This window comes from Trifolium pratense, linkage group LG1, assembly GCF_020283565.1.
Source record: "Trifolium pratense cultivar HEN17-A07 linkage group LG1, ARS_RC_1.1, whole genome shotgun sequence".
Taxonomy (NCBI): Eukaryota; Viridiplantae; Streptophyta; class Magnoliopsida; order Fabales; family Fabaceae; genus Trifolium; species Trifolium pratense.
Window position 1 is genome coordinate 5,138,726 of NC_060059.1, and position 21,137 is coordinate 5,159,862.

The following is a 21,137-nucleotide window of genomic DNA, read 5'->3' on the forward strand; positions in this document are numbered from 1 at the left end:
AAACAGATACAGATAACAGAAAAACTAACATCCAAAACATGAACCAATGCAGTGTTTTAAAGACATATATGGAACTATTCTAATAGATATAAAAATTGCAATCAAATTTAACCATCATACTTTCAATTGACCCATTTTCATTCTAGAAAATACTAGTCTAGATATAACAGCAGTAGTCTAGTTTAGACTGCACTCACACAACTAAGCTTAATGAAGATTGAAAAAGCAGTAGAACTGATCCATGCCTTTACAGATAAAAACATTCATTTTTCCCATGAAAGTACAAGTCCTCAATTATTCATGAGTAGGGAAGGACCATCATCAGAAACCTTTTCATACACACATGACATGCTAAATAAATTATGCCCATGTATAATGTACATTATCATATTGAAGCATATCACAAAACCTTTATACCTTCCCCATGTACAATATACATTTCAGTTTACCCTATAAAGTTAAGTCATCATCACTTTGGTTTAAACAAATAAAGTATCATCAAAATTCAAAAGCATCATGCCATGATTAAGAAAACAGCTAAAAAGACATCCAAATCCTATAAAGCTTTCTACTAAATTCTAATCCAATTCCTATAAAGCAGATATATATACTAATTGATATAATCATAAACCAAAAGCACACAACACATTGAATGAAAAATAAAATAAAATGAAAACCTGCAATTAGAAATAAGACAGAACTAAATGTGAAAATTGACATTGCCATAAATATAAAGACCCATTATTTAAGAAAGATCATTTATGTTGAAGCAACGATCACATTCACATACCAAAAGAAATTAGCTACATCCAACAACAACCTTAAATCTAACCCACATATACTAAAGGTCACATTTTTATAAAGGTGTTAACAAAAGAATTTCCATCATCATCATCATCATAAACATCATTCATAATCATAACCATCATCACCATTCATCATATTCATCACAATCACTGTACAAGAACAAGTCTACCACCACCCATACCTCTACCATTATCACCACCTTCAACATTCTGCAGATCATGACCTTTCGGAACGGTAACAATCAATTCCCCGTCAACAAACACCGCGCTAGCAAGCTCCGGTAACGTGGAATCAGGCAAACGAAACCTCCACATATCAAGCTCTAACTGATCAAGCGATAATTCCAAAGATTCACCATCTCTAACCACGATCTTAACCACACCAGGATGGATCTCAACCGTATGAGTCCTCACCTCTCCAATTCCATCCGTCTCCGCAACAAAACGAAAACAATCAGGCGCTTCCTCCACCGCCACGTCAGCATCCGATCGAAACGGAAGTTCCAATACACGGCTGAAAACGTGTGGAAGACGCCGTAATTTCTTCCCGGAGATTCCTAACAAAGCTTGTGCCTCCGATGAAGGGTTTCCACCGTCGGTTCCAAATTGGATTGTGATGTTGCGTTTTCGAGGAACAGGGTGAATCTTCATGTTTAACGATGCAGAGGATTGAAATTGAAGCACGAAGAAGATTAATAGAAAGATTAAAGTTTTGTTTGCGATTGAAGAAAGAATCATAAAGAATTGATTCTTGTTGTGTTTCTTTTTGTTTGAAGACGTTTCTTTTTTTGGGGAAGAAAATGAAAAACCTAACCCTAATTTTTTTGATATGAGAATGGGGAAGATTGGAAATTTGAATTGAAATGGAACGTGATGTGAATTTTCTATTTTAATCTTTTTTTTCGTCCTTTTTTGATGTTGAGGAAATTGGGGTATGGAAGTTTTTTTATTTGGTGAAATGGGTGTGGGAAGGGAAAAGAGGAGAAGAAAGAAGGAGAGGAGAGAAGAGGAGGATAATTTCAAGTTGATGTTACTGTGTTGCCCTTGTCTTGCTTAGGATTTATTAAATTAAATCTGTCTTTATCATCACTGTTCATCAGTTATTTTTATTAGGATTGTTTTTTTCAAAAAATAATAGTAAAAAAAAATCTCATATGTTATTAGAAATTATAATTGATTTTTTCAAAAAATAATAGTAAAATAAAAAATAAATAAATACATACATACAAAAAAAACACTAATTTTTATTTTTTTTTAAATGAAGTGGTAAGCAAGATCTTATCTTAAAGTTTTCTCATGAATCATGATATCGGTTTGAATAAATAAAATTCAAATAAAATGGCTCTATTAGGAATAATATTATTAATTATTCTTCCATCCCATTTTATGGTGGCTTCTAGGGTGAGGGTTCTATCAAATCCCTCACCGGTGTACCACTTAAATCTACCGTTAGATTTAATTAGCTTGTATGATCTAATAATTCATCACAACACTGGATTCCGTTTCTTCCTCTTTCTCTTGGGCGATGTAATTTTATCCTTCATACAGACTGCCCTTAATTCCTTCCAATTCTATTAAACATTGCACAATATTTTCAAGCATTCTCTCCCTCCCTCCCAATCTCCCTCTTCAGAAGATTATTTTCTTAATTATAACAAAAAAATTAAACAAATTTATATCAAACCATGATGGATCATTTGGGAATGAATGAAATTTACATTTTGCATAAACACAACCCATAAAAATTGATAGCAAAAAATTAAAGATATTAACCACATACACCTAGAATTAAAATGGATAGAATTGATAGCAAATTTCTATGTAATCTTTTCTTTTTGGGGCTTAGGCCCTCCCTATTACCAAAAAAAAAAAAAAATGGATAGAACAACAATAATGGAAGATATTATGCTTCGGAAACATAAACTCGAATCCCCTTTTAAAGCAATTGCAGCAGGATGTTATTTTATTTGTAGCAAAAGTTAGTTATGTAGAGGCACTAATTAACTTCCACTTAGATGACATAAAAGATCAATTTATGGGTAATTGTTTGCCGACGGTGGTGAAAGATCATGGAGAATGCAGACGTGAAGAGAGGGAGATCGGTTGAGGGAGAGGAAAAAAAAGAAGAAGATGAATTCAGTGTGATAAGGAACATTTTAGATCATGTATGCTTGTTTAATCTAATGGTCAGGTTAAGTGGTACACCGATGAGGGATTTAATTGAGCCCTCACCTTAGAATCCACCCTATTTTATAAGAGTTCATTTGGCCTAAATATACTATTCATTTATCTTGCTTTGATTATATTTTTTAATAATATATAAATATAAATATTAACGTATAAATCAATCTTATTTGATTTGTTTTGACAAGTAAATGAATGCAAGAAGACAAAGCAGTGGGAGCAGCAAATCTTGGGAGGAAATCATTTACTGGACCCATTTCCAATTCATTCATTTCATCCAATTTCTGAGCACCTGCGGTTGCTCTAAGACAGGAAAGGTGCGTGTACCTGACGCTATGCCCTCGCCGCTGCTCACGTCTCTTACATCAACTCCCTCGCTTCAATTGGCCATTCTCTACACGACCACACAGATTCCTCCGCCGTATCACCGCCACCTTCACCTCCTCCGAAAACCCCCCACTACCTCGCCACCAAACACTCTTTCCCCTCTCCACCTCACTCCAATTCTGGTTCTCATCTTCATTTACAATCGGACAACCTTCTCTTTTTACATCTCCCTCACAAACACCACAACACCGGTATCTCCGCCGGCTATTACAACTATTCAATGCCACATCATAACATGAAACTCCAATTTTCAGATGAATTTCATGTACGAGCAGAGACCTATCTTCATCTTTTCATAACAATTTACTGGAACACTTGATTCAACAGTTCCGGTTTGTAAATTTACTGGAGAAGTTATGATTTGGCTAGAACTGAATCGGATTGTTCTGATGTTGATTCTATTGAAAGGAAAATTGAGACTAGCGTGAGTGTTGATGATGTTGAAATTGGTGAAATTGAAGCGCCGTAGGGGACAAGCTTTTTGGTACCAAACATGAACAATTTCAAACAATATTTCAGTAAGTAATCATGTACACCGGAAAACATATGAAAAGATTTCTGGTTTGATTTCTGTATTTTTGTAATTGTATTCTCTCATTTTCTCATTAGTGTACCGGAAAACTTTTTAAAACTTGTAAAGAAAATTTTAACAAATTGATAGTTTTCATTTATATACAAGGACAAAATAGGCGGTTCACACAAAATGTAGGGGTAGAGAAAAAATTTCCTAGAAGTTGACTAAAGTAGTGTTCACATCACATATTTTTTAGTAATTTAATCTTTTATGTTTATAAAATAGCAAATTAGTCCCTTAATTAAATCAATCAATTAAGAGCTAATAAGACTTAAGCCAAAGAGCTAATCTAGGCACTACTTCGATTATAACAATGAATAAAGACAAAAATATACTCAAAGAGAGGTCAGAATCTATTGATGACAAAGAATTAACTGATAAAATCAAAGTTAAAAAGAAATCTTTACAGTAATAAAAGTTGGAGATCCTCACAAGAAATGAGGGAGTTGTGCTGATTGAGAATGATTTAATTCCAAAATCTACTCACAAGAAATGAGGACCTTGTGCTGATTTAGAATGATTTAACTCCAAATTCTACTAATTAATTTCAAGTTGGGGTTTTAGACCCGTAGTTTGTTGTCGCGAACCAATTATATCGACGATTATCTTCAAAAAATACAGCAAATTGCCAGAAATTTTTCTTCATCTTGCCAATGTTCCTTGAAATCCTATATTTGAGGAAATCAAATCCTGCAGAAAACAATCCTTTACCATCAACAATAGAGCTCCTTTGATATTCAAGAACCCAAGTATTAGGGTCTAATTGAACTACCGAGGCACCCCATTTTGGTTGTGTCCATGAAGTATTTGCCTTTCGAATCAAATAGCTAACTTGACCACCATTCCACTATTAAACAGAAAAAGAATAACACAAAGTTAGTCATGTATCATGTACTTTCAGATTGAAGATGTGTCTAATGTGCGACCAATGTTGGAGTGTGCGACACATACAAAACACGACACATATAGCTAATTTGACCACCAAAACGATTAACAAATCTAAATATCTACCACATGTGCCACGTAATAATACAAATCCGGCTCCAACCCTTGACAGTCTCCGTATTCAGTTCCATTAAAATTAAGCACCTGAGTCATATAAATAATAAGAAAGTCTATAAAATGTTTGTTCTCTAGAATTGCTCTTATGACTTCTGCTGCTTCCATCTTGATTAAGATTATCAGTTGTTGAAATCATAAAAATTCTCTCTGAATAGAAATTATTGGATATTAGTTGCACTCTGCAAGGACCACTCTAGTATTTCCTCATCATTCAGTAATTGTCATGGAATCATCATATGTACAAAGGTAACCATAAAATGGAATAAAGAATATTAGGTACAGTAGGTGGTGAATCTCTGCCCCCCCTCTTATCCTCCTCTATAGGTCTGCAGTCAGTGATTAAGCAGTCAGGAGCTACCAGGGGAGTCATGGAAAATTTACATAAGCTACATAGTGATTCTGACGTACAAACCGTGATACTCCTTCCGTCCAAAAATATATATTTTGAAAATACTCATCGAGAGAAATCAAATATTTCATATGCTAAATTAGTAGAAAAATACAGTCAAAGAAGATCATATGAATAGTAGACAAAGTAAAAAATAGGTCATTTATTTTGGAACGGAGGGAGTATCAAACATATGCTAGTATAATTTTATCAGTCATTTATGAGGAGTGATATATCAACACAAATTTGTAGACAAAAATACGACACATTCTCTCTCTTTCCTCACAGCATGCAATTCGAAATATGCAAAAAATATTAAAAAAAGCAAAAAGTATATAAATGTTGTATATTTGTTTAATATTTGTGTTTGAATAACATGTTTGGTCATTTATTTATACAGCAGATGCTGTTGTACACTTAACTATCATACAAAGTCTGTAACATTTTTTACTGATACATCAATTTCTTTTTACTTTCTAGAGGTGTAGATAATTTTGTTGCTAGAACTTATGCTCCTAAACTACGCAAGGATAACTCTTTCATCCTTTGTTTTCTTTGATCTTTAATTTTTTACAGAAAAAAACAAGTAACCCTGTCACACTAGCTAGCTAGGTTTACCCTACTACATAATAGGCAAGTACAACAGCATCTGAAGCTAGTGCATTATTAGTGATTCCCCAACAAAACATGTACTTTCTACCTTAGGACAATTTCTGAGTGCTCTTTCTTAAAATCTTTAAGATGATTTAATTTTAATGATATGTGAACAAATGGTTGAAAATGACTATGGCATGTTTTAATGCTATGATATTTGATTAAGCTGTAAATGATCACAATCCAAGTAGGCTATTAAATGTATTTGCAGAAAATGCAGCTGCCCTGGTCGTACCAGAATGTGGAATGTCATTTCCACATGTGCTCTTGTTCATGCTAAATGGGAATCAAATCATACATATGCAAATGAAGATAGGTTTTGATGATATGATCTATCTGTCAACACTTAATAATGCCCTGTCTGATTGATCAGCCAGGTCAAAATATGGAAAATAATCTCAGTATTTGTCAAAATGCCCTCACAAAAAATTTGATATGTTGATATCCATGTTAATATTGGTTAAGGAAGGCTATAGTGGCGAATTTTGGGGGGTCTATGAAAATATAGGGGTGGATTGAGAATACTATGTAGAAAAATCAATAATCATTTGGGCTTGTAAGAGCATGTAGAAAAATTGGGCTTGCAAAGAGTTTACACATTAGAAGTTGACTGAAGTAGTGTTCACATATTTTTTAGTAAATGGCCATTTTTGAGTAATTTAGTCTTTTATGTTCATCAAATAGCAAATTAGTCCCTTAAATCAATCAATTTAGTTCCTCCATCAAACATCTCTTTAATACATCAAGATAAAGATAGAACCTTTGAATAGTTTTTTAATGCATCAACATAAACACAGAACCTTTGATTTAAAATAGTGGTTATAAATTTGAAAAAAGACTAAGCACGTGTTTGTTTTGGCGGTGAAAATTCACAATGGACATCAATCGGACGTTTACAATGAAGCTACAAGCTCTAGATTTTGATTTTTCCTGCTAAATTGACAAATGAACATGAGATGGCGGTGACCAACCGCTCGCCCAAATAGATGCTAAATCGATTGACATTTTCATTTTAAGAGATTAAATTACTATTTCCTAAATTTGAGAGAGTAAATTGACCAACTAATTCAATTTTGAGTACTAAAATACTGATTTACTCCACATTTTTTGGTTCAGCCAGATTTTGTTTCAGAAGACATAATTAAGAGCTAATAAGACTTAAGCAAAAGAGCTATGCTAGGCACTAATTAGATTATAACAATGAATAAAGACAGGCAACTATACTCAAAGGTGAAGACAAAGAGAAGTTCAGAATCTATTGATGACTAAGAATTAACTGATAAAATCAAAGTTAAAAAGAAATCTTTACAGTAACAAAGTTGGAGATCCTCACAAGAAATGAGGGAGTTGTGCTGATTGAGAATGATTTAACTCCAAAATCTACTCACAAGAAATGAGGACCTTGTGCTGATTTAGAATGATTTAACTCCAAAATCTACTAATTAATTTCAAGTTGGAGTTTTAGACCCGTAGTTTGTTGTCGCGAACCAATTATATCGACGATTATCTTCAAAAAATACAGCAAATTGCCAGAAATTTTTCTTCATCTTGCCAATGTTCCTTGAAATCCTATATTTGAGGAAATCAAATGCTGCAGAAAACAGTCCTTTACCATCAACAATAGAGCTCCTTTGATATTCAAGAACCCAAGTATTAGAGTCTAATTGAACTACTGAGGCACCCCATTTTGGTTGTGTCCATGAAGTATTTGCCTTTCGAATCAAATAGCTAACTTGACCTCCATTCCACTATTAAACAGAAAATGAATAACACAAAGTTAGTCGCGTATCATGTACTTTCAGATTGAAGACGTGTCTAATGTGCGACCAATGTTGGAGTGTGCGACACATACAAAACCCGACACATATAGCTAATTTGACCACATTCCACTATTAAACAGAAAAACAATAACACAAAGTGAGTAGTGTATCATGTACTTTCAAATTGAAGACGTGTCTAATGTGCGACCATTGTTAGTGTGTATTTGACACATATAATTACATTCAATTTTCTCAAATTATTATATTATCAATGTTCAGTGTCATGTCTAGCGCCGATATCCGCAAATTCAATCAACTATAGATCATATTAAAAAGTATAAAACATTTTTTGGTGAGTTTAATTTACCTCTGTAACTCTTCCTGATAGGATAGTGAGTGTACGAAAAGACAACCCAGTTGTGAGCATTCCAGCTGTTTGTAGAGGCCACCCCCAAATTGAAACCTCCTCCATTGCTGATTTGTACAATTTGCACCTTGAATTCAATAATAGACCATCCTATATACAAATTTTTACAGGGCAATTCAAAAATCAATATAAATTTAACCTTTTGCCCTCAAATTCATAGTTCTTAAACAAAACAAGAAACTTTTTGGATTAATAGTACAAAATACAAAATTCAAAGCCCTTTAACAAATCAAGAAACTTTTTTCAATGAATACTAAAAAAAGAAACATTACCTGGTTGATTTCCCATGAGCTATCAGTAAAGCTGCAGTTTGAAACTTTTCCATGAACAAAATTTCCCAATTCTTTCTGCAAAAATCTCAACTTTCCATTCAAATCTTGAAATTCATGACATTTCTCACCAACCCTTTTGACTACATCCGGAGAAAAATAAGGTTGAAAAACCACAGAAACAACCTTTGACAAAACAATGTCTGCAAAGAACAAAAACCCTAAAACCATAATCACAACACTCAAGACACCAATACCAGAATAAAAAGACCTCTTTTTTCCCTTGTTCTTTCTTTCAATTCTCTGAACATGATTTGATTTAGCACTTGATTTGATGATAGGAGTGGATGGCGGTGTTATACAACGAGAAATGGTTTCGGGTGTGGATAAAAAGGAAGAATCAATGGAGATTGGAGAGTGGTTATTATTATTAAGATTGTTGGGTTTGGAAGAAGAGAATTTGGTTAAGGTGGAATTGGGTATGAGATCAAGGGTTGCATTGATGCTTGCAATGCAAAATTCACAGTTACAATTAGCATTTTTCTTGCAACCAGGGTAGTAGCAGCTGTTTTCTTCTTCATTGCTGCTAGATTTTGATTTTGTCATTGATTGTTGAATGTGGATTCTCATGGTTTCTTGATTCTTCAGAAATTTTTGTTTTAGTTTCTTTTGTTTTTTTTATTTTATTGTTGTGGCTGTATTGTGTGTGATATTTAGAACTTACTTGGAAATTTGAATCCAAGCCAACGGTCATATCTGTTTAAGGAATTGTTTTATGACACCTTGCTACTTTATTTGGATATTAATTAGGTTTAATTAACCCCTTTTTTTTTTTTACTAAAGTTTTAATTACCGTTTTGGTCGCCCTACTTTGACCGACTCACAAAATTGGTCCTCATATTTTAAAATCACATAAAGGTAATTCACTAGATTTTTGTACTTAAAAATGATGATTTAACATATTTTAAATAAGGAGAATGTTAACATGTTAATTTGTGCATTTGAAATGTAAAAACCTAATGAACTGAACCCACTTGGGGTTGGTCGAGTGGTGTTGGCTTGGGCCCTTGGAGTATGCTCCTCTCAAGGTCTCAGGTTCGATTCCCACTGGTGCCAATTTCGGTGGGCTAAGTCCATACAGAGCAAAAAAACTCTGGCTTTAAATGGGGCCCCCGCAAGTGGGCGGTGGGATTGGTCCCCTTGGATTAGTCGGTCTAAGGCCGGATACCAAGTTTTCAAAAACAAAAAAAAAAAGGGATCAAAACTGGATGATTTTAAAATAGATGGACTAATTTTGTGAATGGGTGAAAATATGACCAAAACTTTAATTAATTCTATTAATTTGGAAAGTGTTTTGACATACATAGCCTTACATCAAAATAATAAAATACAAACTAGCTCTCCAAGAGCAAATTGTTCGAAAAAATCTGAGTTCCATTTCTAATAGAAAAAATTTAAGATACGACTTTACTTATCTCGCAGCGAAACTTAAAAAGGAGCAAATTGTTCAAAAGAATCTGAGTTCGATTTCTAATAGAAAAAATTTAAGATACGATTTTACTTATCTCGCGGCGAAACTTAAAAACAAAAAATACAAAGCATACTGGCATAAATCTGTGCATTACTACCAACAGCCATGGTATTGTTGCCACTTTAACCTCAAATCCAACATCTATTAGGAGTATTTAGCTCACTCATATATTTTTAAAATTTGCCCACCAAAATCAATTAATTGTGTGTGTTTTTTTATGTACAAAGGGGCCTAAGCCCAAATCAATTACTATGGTTTTAATTCACTAAAAATTTGCATGTATTTTTATTTACAAGTCATGTGACAAATTTATTGAAAATTACGTTACTACTAGAACATTTACATTTCTTTTATAAGTTTAATATAAGTCAAATCTGCTGTAGAAAATATCATTCAAGACTCAATACAGATAAAAACATTGAGATTGTGGTGATGAGATTCAATTCTGATGAATAAATTATGTAGTTTTGACTATGATGCTTGGATAAGAAACAAACATCAGTGCTTTGGAATGGAACATTAAAATGTTGTTGGCATTGTGCCTTGTTCCATGTGTTTAGGGTTTATTGTCAAGTGAGTGTAAGTCACTTGCCACTTGTGGATTGATTGCTTTTGAAACTAGACGAGCCTTCTCTTTTCCTAGCATGAATCCTGCCTCGTGTGGTATTTCCCCGCAACTAGGTTAAGTTACTCCCTTCTTGACCTAGTATCAAACTCTAATTGAGTTCATGTCATGTGTCTCTGGGCTAGGTCGAGTACTAAATGTAATAATCCGCGTATATGAAGGTGGGCCTATCAAAGTAAGAGCAGCCCAAACTCGGCCGAAAATTCATGACAGTCGTATCCGCATTTTCCTTGACCTATTGTCATATGGCTCTTGGAAGATCCTATCCTTTTGTTAGCTAGATTTGTGCTACAGTTTGACTAAAAATGAAGTAACATTAGGGGGTTAGTTTTAGGCCAATAATATGAAGCTCTAACAATCAACAGTGAAATTGACATTGATTTGCATTCTGGAAGGTGTAAAAAACATGTGCTTAATTAATACTATAATTGAAGTATTAGGAAACAGATTTGAGAATGGAAGCTCCACGAAATGTATATGAAACAAAAAAATGACCTTGTTGTCACATTGTTTTCAATGAAACAAAAGTCAAAGCAAAACAAACTCATCTCCAACATTGTCGGGTAGCACCAGATAATTGATGGTGAAGTACAGTAAATAAGAGATGGTGAAAGGATTTATTGCTCAAAATTAATTGAATCCCTCCAATGCACCACTTTATGAGTGGTGCACAATTGCACATTATCTATCTGCATTATATTCTAATAATGAGAGAGATCGATGCAATAATAAAAAAGAAAGTAAAATGTGACCCTAGTCACAAAAAAAAAGGAGAAGGAAAAATAAATTAAATTAAGAATTATTAGTTGAAATTCAAATAAGTCACATAAAATTTATGTAGGGTAGCATTATTTTAGTGGAATCTATTTGAATCTCCACAAAGTAGAAAGTGTGTATTGTGAAGACTGAAGAGTATGTATTGGTCACCACTACTCTAAAATGAATAATTTATGAAATTGAAACCGCAATTTTTAACAAATTTTCTTGTAATCTTATGATTTTTATCATTAAAATCATCAGGTATATGTCACATTATTTAAAATATGTTAAATCACAATTTTTAAGTAAAAAAAAGACGATTTTAAAATAAAAGGATTAATTTCATGAGTAAATAAAAATAAGGGGACCAAAACTGTAATTAAGTTGTGAAACTATCATTCCATTATTTGAATTTTTTATTTTTGCTGATATTTGAAGAAAATTAAATCCCACTATTGGATTAGTCGGTCCTAAAGGCCGGATACCAAGTTTTCAAAAAAAATAAAATTAAATCCCACTAATGCACAATTGTTTTTTTTTTTTTTTTTGTAAATCGCCAACTTTATTTGAATAATTTTTAGTTATGAGAAGAAAAGAATATTCGTGGAAATAAAATGAAATCAATTCTTTAAATAAAGTGAGAAACACCACATAAACTCATACACAATTGTGAGGTTTTGAGTTCGAATTCAGATAAAGGTGTTCAACCTTACAATATCGCCATTTTGTCAGTTGAGATAAAACTTATCTACTAATCAATTTTTATTTTATCTAACTTATACTACTTTATAGTATATGTGAAATATATAGTTTTGCCTCATGTTTATATAGTAGTATGTTTTAAGTAAACCAAATGTTGAAATTTAAGGTAATCTTGTTTTATTCTACTTTTATCACTTGTTGTTAATCCAATTCTAACCTAGTAGTGTATGTATTTAAAAGTTTAATACTTTTGAGTTCCCAACAACTACACAGCTACTTGTTAGGTTGACACAGCACATTTTGAACAGAACACATGGCAAAGTTAATCCAAACACACCAAAAACATTAACTAACAAGTTCTGTAGTTGTTAATAAGTTAATAGTATTTTAACACAAAAGATGACAAAAATATTAGGAATACCAAACTAGGAATCAGTTAGTAAAAACAAGAAAAAGCTGAAGAGGCTGAAATTACATCCATGTACATGACAAGAAACAAGAAGAAAAAAGGCTTGACCAAAAGAGGCTAAAAACAATAAACTTTTATTCTAACCAAAAACAGAGTATCCTCTGCCTCAAACAGAGTATCCTCTGTTTCTTGGTTTCTCATCATTAGTACAAAGAGAAAGTAGATGAATCTCCAACTTGAGAAGTGCTTGTTGATCTTGAATACTTCTTTGATGAAGGTGAAGATGATGTTGATGATGATGATGATGATGATGGTGATGATTCAATTGATATTGATCTTCTTCTTAGCATCTGTCTCATACCTTCTGCTACTCTAACAGCAGGGTTAGATTTGAATTTTCTACAAAATGACATGTGAGCTTTCACAGCTTCATCCATGTCCCATGCTTTTTTTCCTCCACTCATTACTTCATCTCTCACTGCTTCTGAACACAACCCACATAACCATTTTCCACCAAATTTGGATTTCACATCTGTTATATAGTCTTGAGTGCAATCTTCTTTCAAGCCACAACATTCACACTTTGCTGATTCAATTTCCATGGTTTCTTTATATCTCTTACGTTAAAGGAATGATTTTTAAGAAGGAAGGGAATCTTTCTCCTTAAAACACAAAAAGGGGTTATGAGTTATGACTTTCAAAGGCAAAGTATAGTAAAAAAATGGTTGATTTTTGCTTTGGTTGGATATGGATAATAGATACCACAACAAATGATTGAGGTGGTTTTATTTGTTCACTTTTATGATATTGTGTTTTCTCATGACTTAGGATTTTGATGTCTTTGTTGGTTGAAGAACTAAGGGGAGTGTCTTATGTTGAGTGAGGGGCTTTTTATTATGGTGTAAGATGAGAGAGAGAGAGAGAGAGAGAGGGGTAATAATGCCATAATTTCCTCCATGTTCTAAGGGACAGGGGCAGTGGGAAAATGTGACAAAGGTGGTCGGAGGGACCTTTGCTTTGGCCCTTTCTAGCATTTAATACTTACTTAATAGTATTATAGCATCATAAATTAAACAACCCTAAACTTAAAATAAGTAGGGAAAGCTGATTGGGACAGCTAACAGTAATAGTATCGTATGTGTATATTATAATCTTTTATTGTATTTGTTTGCAAAATAAATATTATAGTCATGTCACTTTTAGGTTGTTTGCAAGGCATGTAGATCCGCTATAGGATTAATTAACATGCAGTTTAATACTGTAATTAATTTTAGCCATCGAATTTGTGATCGGACGGTTATATTTAAATCTCAACTTTATAGGATAAAAATGATCTCAGCCGCCGATTATAAATCGAATGGCCCAAATCTGTTACAGCGGCCTGTTATGAGTTTCCGATTGTAAGAGTTTTCTATTTTTTGATTCATAAAAAGTTATAGTCTTGACCATTTCAAAATATCTCCACAAGTTAGGTATTTTATGACCTGCTATGATGCAGTTGAGAGGGGCAGACCGTCCATACTTTGAGTACATCCTCATAGGAGACAACATGTTTAGCTAGCCAATTAGCACATTCATTGCCTTGACGTAGAGTACGATCGAAAGCAACAATCCAATCTTGACAACAAAGTTGAGAAATTAGACTAATCAACGGAACATAAGGATGAAGGGGTTGAACCTCTAACATGATTAAATTAAGAGGCTCCATAGTATCTAACTCAATAATAATATTCACGTGACCAACATCGTAAGTCATATGAAGGTTATGTAGAATGACATATAACTCCACCACTAAGCAAATTGTGATACCAAACCAGACAAACACAATAACCAATCGCCATTATTTATTCTCATAGAATTATCAAAACCTGATCTCCCAAGATTAGATAGAGAACCACCATCAACTTTGATGATACTATCTAAAGGTGGAGAACCGATTTATGAAATAGAGTTTTATTTCATCTTCACACATTCATGTTCACATTACATTATTGCAAGCATCAATTGATCTAGATATTTAATACGGTGACAAAAGAGAGAATTAACACCACTCAAATGACAACTTTAGGGAATTGATTAAGGATTTTTTTTGTCAGATAGTCTAATGGCTAGAAATTTCATCTTTAGGATGAATAAGTGAGGTGTCCGAGGTTCGAACCCCGGTCCCTACATATAAAATGCGATATCCCTTACCAACTGAGTTAAACTCATGTGGACAGTTGATTAATGATTTCAAATTGGAAAGATTTTGTAAAAAATATTTTTGAAATTAATAAACCACGGGAGTACTTTAATTAGGATGATTCCCAAAAAAGTAAAAATTATTAAGCAATTGTTTATTCCGCATAACACTCTTAACATTCATGTGTGTACACTCAAGGTAACTGTGTGCTCTTAAAAGGTTGCCCACTGATTGATAATCTCACATACATGCATTTGTTTTTGAATCTTGCCAAAATGTGTTGCACTATAAATTCTATAATAGCATAAAAACAAGGTTATCAATAATAATAATAAATTGGTCTAAATAATAAGAGATTTAAACATTATTAAATAAGTTTTTCACTTTTCAATTTATTTGGTTTTCAATTTTTTGAAGGTGTTGCCGTTTGCATTACATTGAATTAGACATGAATATTCATATATAAAAGTGTGAAAATAAGTCATGTACCTATAATTCAAATAGTAATCGCATCAAGAGGAGCGCTAGCAACACATTCTTTAACTAACACACTCTAACACACTCTCTTTTATTGGTTAAAATTTATATGGGTCACATAAAAGTTATATGGGTCCACATTTTTTTATGGGACTCATGTGAATTTTAACTAATAAAAGAGAGTGTGTTGAAGTGTGTTTGTTAAAGAGTGTGTTGCTAGCAAAATTTATTTAAAGATCTTGATATCATGATTTTCATTAGGCTATGAATTTTCTATAAGAGCGTGATAAAATTGGCTACAGTTATGGTGGGGAGGTTGGGTAATTTTCCCATGATGGGAAAAATGCAATCCTACCATTGAAATAATTGTTTAAAGAATTGATGGCTTAGATTTGAGGATGTCTAAAATAACAAAAGTAGTTTTTTTTTTTTTAAAACTTGGTATACGACCTTAGGACCGACTAATCCAAGGGGACCAATCTCACCGCCCACTTGCGGAGGCCCCATTTAAAGTCAGATCCAAGGGGACCAATCCCACCGCCCACTTGCGGATGCCCCATTTAAAGCCAGAGTTTTTTGCTCTGTATAGACTTAGCCCACCGAAATTGGCACCAGTGGGAATCAAACCTGAGACCTTGAGAGGAGCATACTCCAAGGGCCAAAGCCAACACCACTCGACCAACCCCAAGTGGGTTAATAACAAAAGTAGCTTGTGAGGTATACTTTGCTTATCCACTTTCATTTGTTTTTTAAGTCAGTTTCGAGACTAAATTAATCTATTATCTTTTTTTTGAAACAAAATTAACCTATTATCGGAAACAAATAAAAGGATTATTTTTTTAAAACAAATGAAAATTAAAGTTTTATATTTGGATTAATTTTTTTATTTTAATAAATATTTTAAATTGTATTTTTAGTTTCTATTAAAAATTACAAGTTCTAATTTTCAAATATTTTTCGCTACCATTTTTAGTTCTTCTTTTAAAATAACTCTTGTTTAATTTTAAAAATTTTAAATTATTTTCCGTAGTTATGTTAGAAATTTATTTTTGTTTTACAATGGATCAATTAAATATGAAATTTTAAGTTTTTGTCATTTAAAAATTGATATTTAATTCATCTTTTGTTAAAAAATTCTAAACTTTTATGGAAAAGATTTTTATTTTGTGGTAATTTTTTTTTATAATAATATAGTTATGTATACAAAAACTTATTTAAAAATATGAAAAGTGCACATGAATTAACTTAAAAGCAAAAAGTTCACAAATTCTAGCTCAACTGGCAAAAATGTCAAAATTGTTAGTGTAGGACGTCATGACCGGGGTTCGAACCCCGATCAATCCACTCTGTGTGTGTGAGTTTTCAATAGCTTTATCATTTCGTCTATCAAAAAAAAAAAAATATAACTCAAAAACATTTGAGATCAAAACTTGCTAAAATATTTTATATGATTATTTAGGATATTTTCATGCTAACAAAAATTATATAACTGCAAAAAAACCTGCTAAAAGAACTTTATCAAATAATAAAAACCCGCTAAGAGAAAAGTTAGCTTGTGTATCATCAATTTTTGTTATTTTAGCTATCTTAATTTTTAGCCATTAATTACATAAACAAGTACTGTATTTGAATGGTTGAATTATTTATTTTCCCATCATGGGAAAATTAACTAAACTCTCCACCTTAACCTGCGCCGATAAAATTAACATACTTGAATTTATAATGAGAAATTTCTTTAATGTTCTTGATTATTTTATATAGTTATTTTCGTCTTTCTATCTTTTCTTTTCTTGTATCCATAATGATATGAATATCAATTTTTTATGAGAAAAGCGGATTCTTATTCTTTTCTTCAATTTTTTATGCTTTTACGGTTATATTATGTTTAGTATGTGAGTTTCACAGCTAATTTTTTGGAACCAATATAGTGTGAATAGAATGATATATATGTATGGAAATAAAATAAAAATTTGTAAGAAATATCACTTTAGAGTTATACAGATAGTAATAGTAACAAATTGACGATTTGACTTCACTTTGCCAGATTTTTCATGGTGTTAAAAGTTGCAATAATACAACTACGTCATGGAATGATATTATTTAATTTTTATATACTTAAAAACTATTTTCTTTTCTTTTTGTTTCAACTTTCACAATCAATAATTTTTCTTCATGTGATTCTAGTAAATACGTGAATGTTCTGTCTTTCTCAATAAGTTTGCACTAACATGCAAGAAGTTTAACAATTTCTACTTGCTTGTCAATTTGTCAAATTGATCGATCAACATGGCCGTATCATTCATGTCATGAGACAACCCCACACACAAGTGCAAAATTTTGCACCTTTCTCCAATTTGCTTTGTGCTCAATTTTATTGATTTTCATATATTTTTTAAATTATGCGCAACAATAGAGACTAATCATTTGAGGTAACTGAGTTTCATTTTAGGAGTTTATCATTCCTAATAAATATTTTTCCGTATGTATTGGTCAGAGATCGAATTCTAAATCAAATGGTTAAGAGATCTAAATATCTACCACTTATGATACATACGTTGGTTATTGATTTTCATTTTATTCGGATGCACCTTAAATTCTTCCATTGTTTAGAAACCGGAGTCAATGATAATTTATACATAACACCACACTCCTCAATCCAACAATAAATCTCTTATAAATAATAAAACCATGAGAGTTCACATAAGGTCTAAAGCGGAGTTAGGAACATTCACGTCATTTGTAGGAATCGAGGTGATTGAGGATATATTGTTTTGGTAAGTCTTATATTGCTTGAAATTTAAGATTAAAAGTAATTTATAAATAACATGTACCATGTCCACTATTCAACTTAACAATATATATACTCCATCTGAACACAAATATAAGCAAAAAAACTGTTTACGCGGTGTTTAATAAATTTAGTTAAGTGTAGTTAATTTTCTTGATTTAATGCAAAAACATGAGTTAAGTTTACTATATTATCCATTTTGAAAAGTGTAAAAGTGAAATAAATACATAAAATAAAATGGAATTAAATAAGGGTATATTAGGAATATTAGTATTAATTAGTTTAAAAGTAGTTAACTTTTTCTTATAATAGTGACCAAAATTTGAAGTGTTTTTTTGCTTATATTTATATCCGTCGGGAGTATATTTTGTAAAAGATAAAACTGTTAAAACAACTGACAATACCTCAAAATGTAGAGATTGAAACACATTTTTATGATGTCAATGTGACTATATCTTAACATCATTGAAAGGAAGTATATAAAATTGTTTATTTGGTGATATAAAATTTTAATTTCCATTTAATGTTGCTTTCATCTACAATGTTGCATCTAATAATGTTTAACTCAATTTCAAAACCAATTAAATATGAACTAATCATAATTGAGACGAGTGGAAGATCGTAATTAGCTTGTCATTGTTAATGAATAATGATCGCTCAAAACCTTTAATTGATTATTGCAAAAGAAACGCAAGTCAAAAGTCAGAGTTGGTGTAAATAGAAATATATTAATGATATTATGAATATGAACACAAAGGAAACATGGAACGTGCATGTTCGGTTGAAAGTTTGAACACCCTCTTACACGGTTCATTTTTTGTTTATCTTATTTGATGTTTGTTAGTAGTATTTTCTTTTAATTTTTATATATATCAAATATGACTCATAGTTACCGATAAATGTACTATGGTCGATCCTAGGTTACAAGTTCAAACACCGTTTTGATTTGTTACATATTTGTTTTTTTTTTTGTCAAGTAGTCGCTAAAATTTTTATCTTAAAGGTGAATAAGTAAAATGTTTGGGGTTCGAATCTAAACTCCTGCCTATGTAATGCGATGTCCCTAGCTACCAATTGAACTAAATTCACGGAGACTTTGTTACATATTTCTTAGTTTACAAATCACTTGTATCTCCAATTGTCACGATTCATCAAAGCGGATGATATTGAGTATTAGTAGTCAATGTGAGTGCATTTTTTTGACACAGTTAGTAAACAAATATTAGAGCACCAAGTCGACATCAGAGTATCTCAACTCTCAGGATTAGCTTTTGGAACAATAAGCTAATGATTATGAAATATACTAAGCTACATAAAATTAAATAAAGATAGTTAGGTTCTGCATAATTGAAATAGCTAACTTCGCAATTAATAATAATGGCACACATTAGGTATGTTTTTTTTTAGGACCACTTTTGCTAGTGACCAAAGCCTAAAATGGAATCATATTTATTTTCCAATCAACATAGTTTGTGGTATAACTTATAAACTTTTGGTCATTGACCCTACAAGGGAAAACCAGTACTGCAAGTAAAATAAAATTATGTAAATTAAGAAAATTATAAAATTTATCTCCATGTGTGACTTTCTCCATGCATGCTATCCTTTTTGCAAACCCAATCCTAACTATTGTATGTAATGTAAGTCAATATTTAATAGAAAAATTTATATTCCTCTTAATATTGTATCATTGTTCATTTATCAAGTCTAAGTTCATTGTTAGTCTTTGTTCACACTTTCTTTCCCTCATCATTTTATTTCCACCAAACAATTGGTTACTTTAATTAAAAAAACAAACATAAAAACACCTATCAATTTAATTTGCATCAAATCTATAATAGAATAAAATAAAAAAAGATTTTTGTGACATGGCCTAGCACGATAAACCCTTGCTTTAGGCCTCCGTCCACCTTCATTCAACACATAACTCACAAATTTTATACGAACAATGAGATAGGATCTCCTACGGCGTTGCACATAGGGCAGCCGCGGAAAAGTAATAACTTTAATTCAACTACAGGATCAAAATTCCTATCGTCATAGTCTCGCCAGGTCTATTTGTGATTTGTTCATTCTTGGGAGGGATCTGAAACCACTTGATGCCAAAACTGATCCTCGAACCAGATTAAACTGGTGGCGAAAACAAAAAATAAAATTAGGCATCACCTTAACTTGAGTTGTCCCTTAACTTAAACTTATCAATAATCAATAAATAAGTAGATGATAACAAAGTCCTCTCATTAATAAATGGTTAGGGTTGTTTATCATAGAGAGTTGTTTGGTTGATAAAAAAATTATCCATTTGCCTTCACTTGATAGTTTGATTTTATTATTATTTTGGTATATATAGGTGATAATAATTGAGAAAAGACAGGTAATGGACATAATGTTATAATCAACCCTATATCCAGATGTACTCTGTTTCAAGCTAAAAAAAGACACACAAATTACAAGGACCATGCATAAGAATTAATAGACTGTGTTGGGTTTACACTAATTTTGTGATAGATGAGTTTGGTTTTCTTTGTTGAGGACCACTAAGTTTGATTAACAAATATTGTCCTTTCATATAGATATAAATTGTACATTGTTATGACTTAGGTCCACAGACAAACTTCGGCTGTAAAGACATAATACCATTTTCATGAATTCCAAACATGGGGCATTATGTCTGTTAGGTGTGATGCAATTAAAATCATCATAAAATGGTGTGTCTAAGTTATGTTTGTGACTCACAAGCCAAAAACTAGATTACCACTACCATTTTCTGCAAATAGGCATAGTAATGGCAAATCAATTTGCACCAAGTTTTAAAATTAGGGTAGGTCAAATCAATTTTTTTAGGATAATTCTTATTTATCCATGAGAAAAAGTTTAGTACAGTTACTCAAAAGGTAAAATTAGTTCTAAATTTAAATTACTTTAAGTGTACTAGCAATTGTATGGTTAGAATTTAGAAAGATAAATATCTGTAGGGATACATCCAAATTCAAGTTTGAAACTCAAGTAATTAATATCGACAAATTCGTTGTATTTTGTTTGCATCATTTTCTAGTAAAAATTATCAAGAATGGTCAGCTCTCAATAGACCCAATGTGAAATAGCCGTCAAAAAGCACAAACCCGAAAACATAATATGTGCCGAGGTCACACC

At 32.0% G+C, this 21,137-nt stretch overlaps 3 protein-coding genes across 3 annotated transcripts; all 3 read right to left on the bottom strand.

Annotated features, from left to right (window-relative positions):
• Positions 1 to 705: 705 nt before the first annotated feature.
• LOC123902594 lies at positions 706 to 1,845 on the bottom strand. The gene has a single exon (XM_045952361.1). It carries the CDS (start codon positions 1,542 to 1,544, stop codon positions 954 to 956), a length of 591 nt encoding a protein of 196 aa, XP_045808317.1. The 5' UTR covers positions 1,545 to 1,845; the 3' UTR covers positions 706 to 953.
• Positions 1,846 to 7,286: 5,441 nt separating this feature from the next.
• Positions 7,287 to 9,190, bottom strand: LOC123902727. Its single transcript, XM_045952514.1, has 4 exons — positions 8,515 to 9,190; positions 8,183 to 8,332; positions 7,491 to 7,803; positions 7,287 to 7,435 (listed from the first exon to the last, which is right to left on the bottom strand). The coding sequence occupies exons 1-3, from the start codon at positions 9,139 to 9,141 to the stop codon at positions 7,504 to 7,506; spliced, it is 1,077 nt and encodes a 358-aa protein (XP_045808470.1). The 5' UTR covers positions 9,142 to 9,190; the 3' UTR covers positions 7,287 to 7,435; positions 7,491 to 7,503.
• Positions 9,191 to 12,539: 3,349 nt separating this feature from the next.
• Positions 12,540 to 13,566, bottom strand: LOC123922939. The gene has a single exon (XM_045975599.1). It carries the CDS (start codon positions 13,137 to 13,139, stop codon positions 12,741 to 12,743), a length of 399 nt encoding a protein of 132 aa, XP_045831555.1. The 5' UTR covers positions 13,140 to 13,566; the 3' UTR covers positions 12,540 to 12,740.
• Positions 13,567 to 21,137: the final 7,571 nt, after the last annotated feature.

Excerpts from the sequence above, each read along its gene's own strand:
- LOC123902594 (XM_045952361.1), bottom strand. The coding sequence starts at position 1,544 with ATGATTCTTTCTTCAATCGCAAACAAAACTTTAATCTTTCTATTAATC.
- LOC123922939 (XM_045975599.1), bottom strand. The coding sequence starts at position 13,139 with ATGGAAATTGAATCAGCAAAGTGTGAATGTTGTGGCTTGAAAGAAGAT.
- LOC123902727 (XM_045952514.1), bottom strand. The coding sequence starts at position 9,141 with ATGAGAATCCACATTCAACAATCAATGACAAAATCAAAATCTAGCAGC. Across the intron at positions 8,333-8,514 it reads GCTCATGGGAAATCAACCAG|GATGGTCTATTATTGAATTC; the intron begins GTAATGTTTCTT and ends ATTTGTATATAG. Across the intron at positions 7,804-8,182 it reads TATCAGGAAGAGTTACAGAG|TGGAATGGAGGTCAAGTTAG; the intron begins GTAAATTAAACT and ends TCTGTTTAATAG.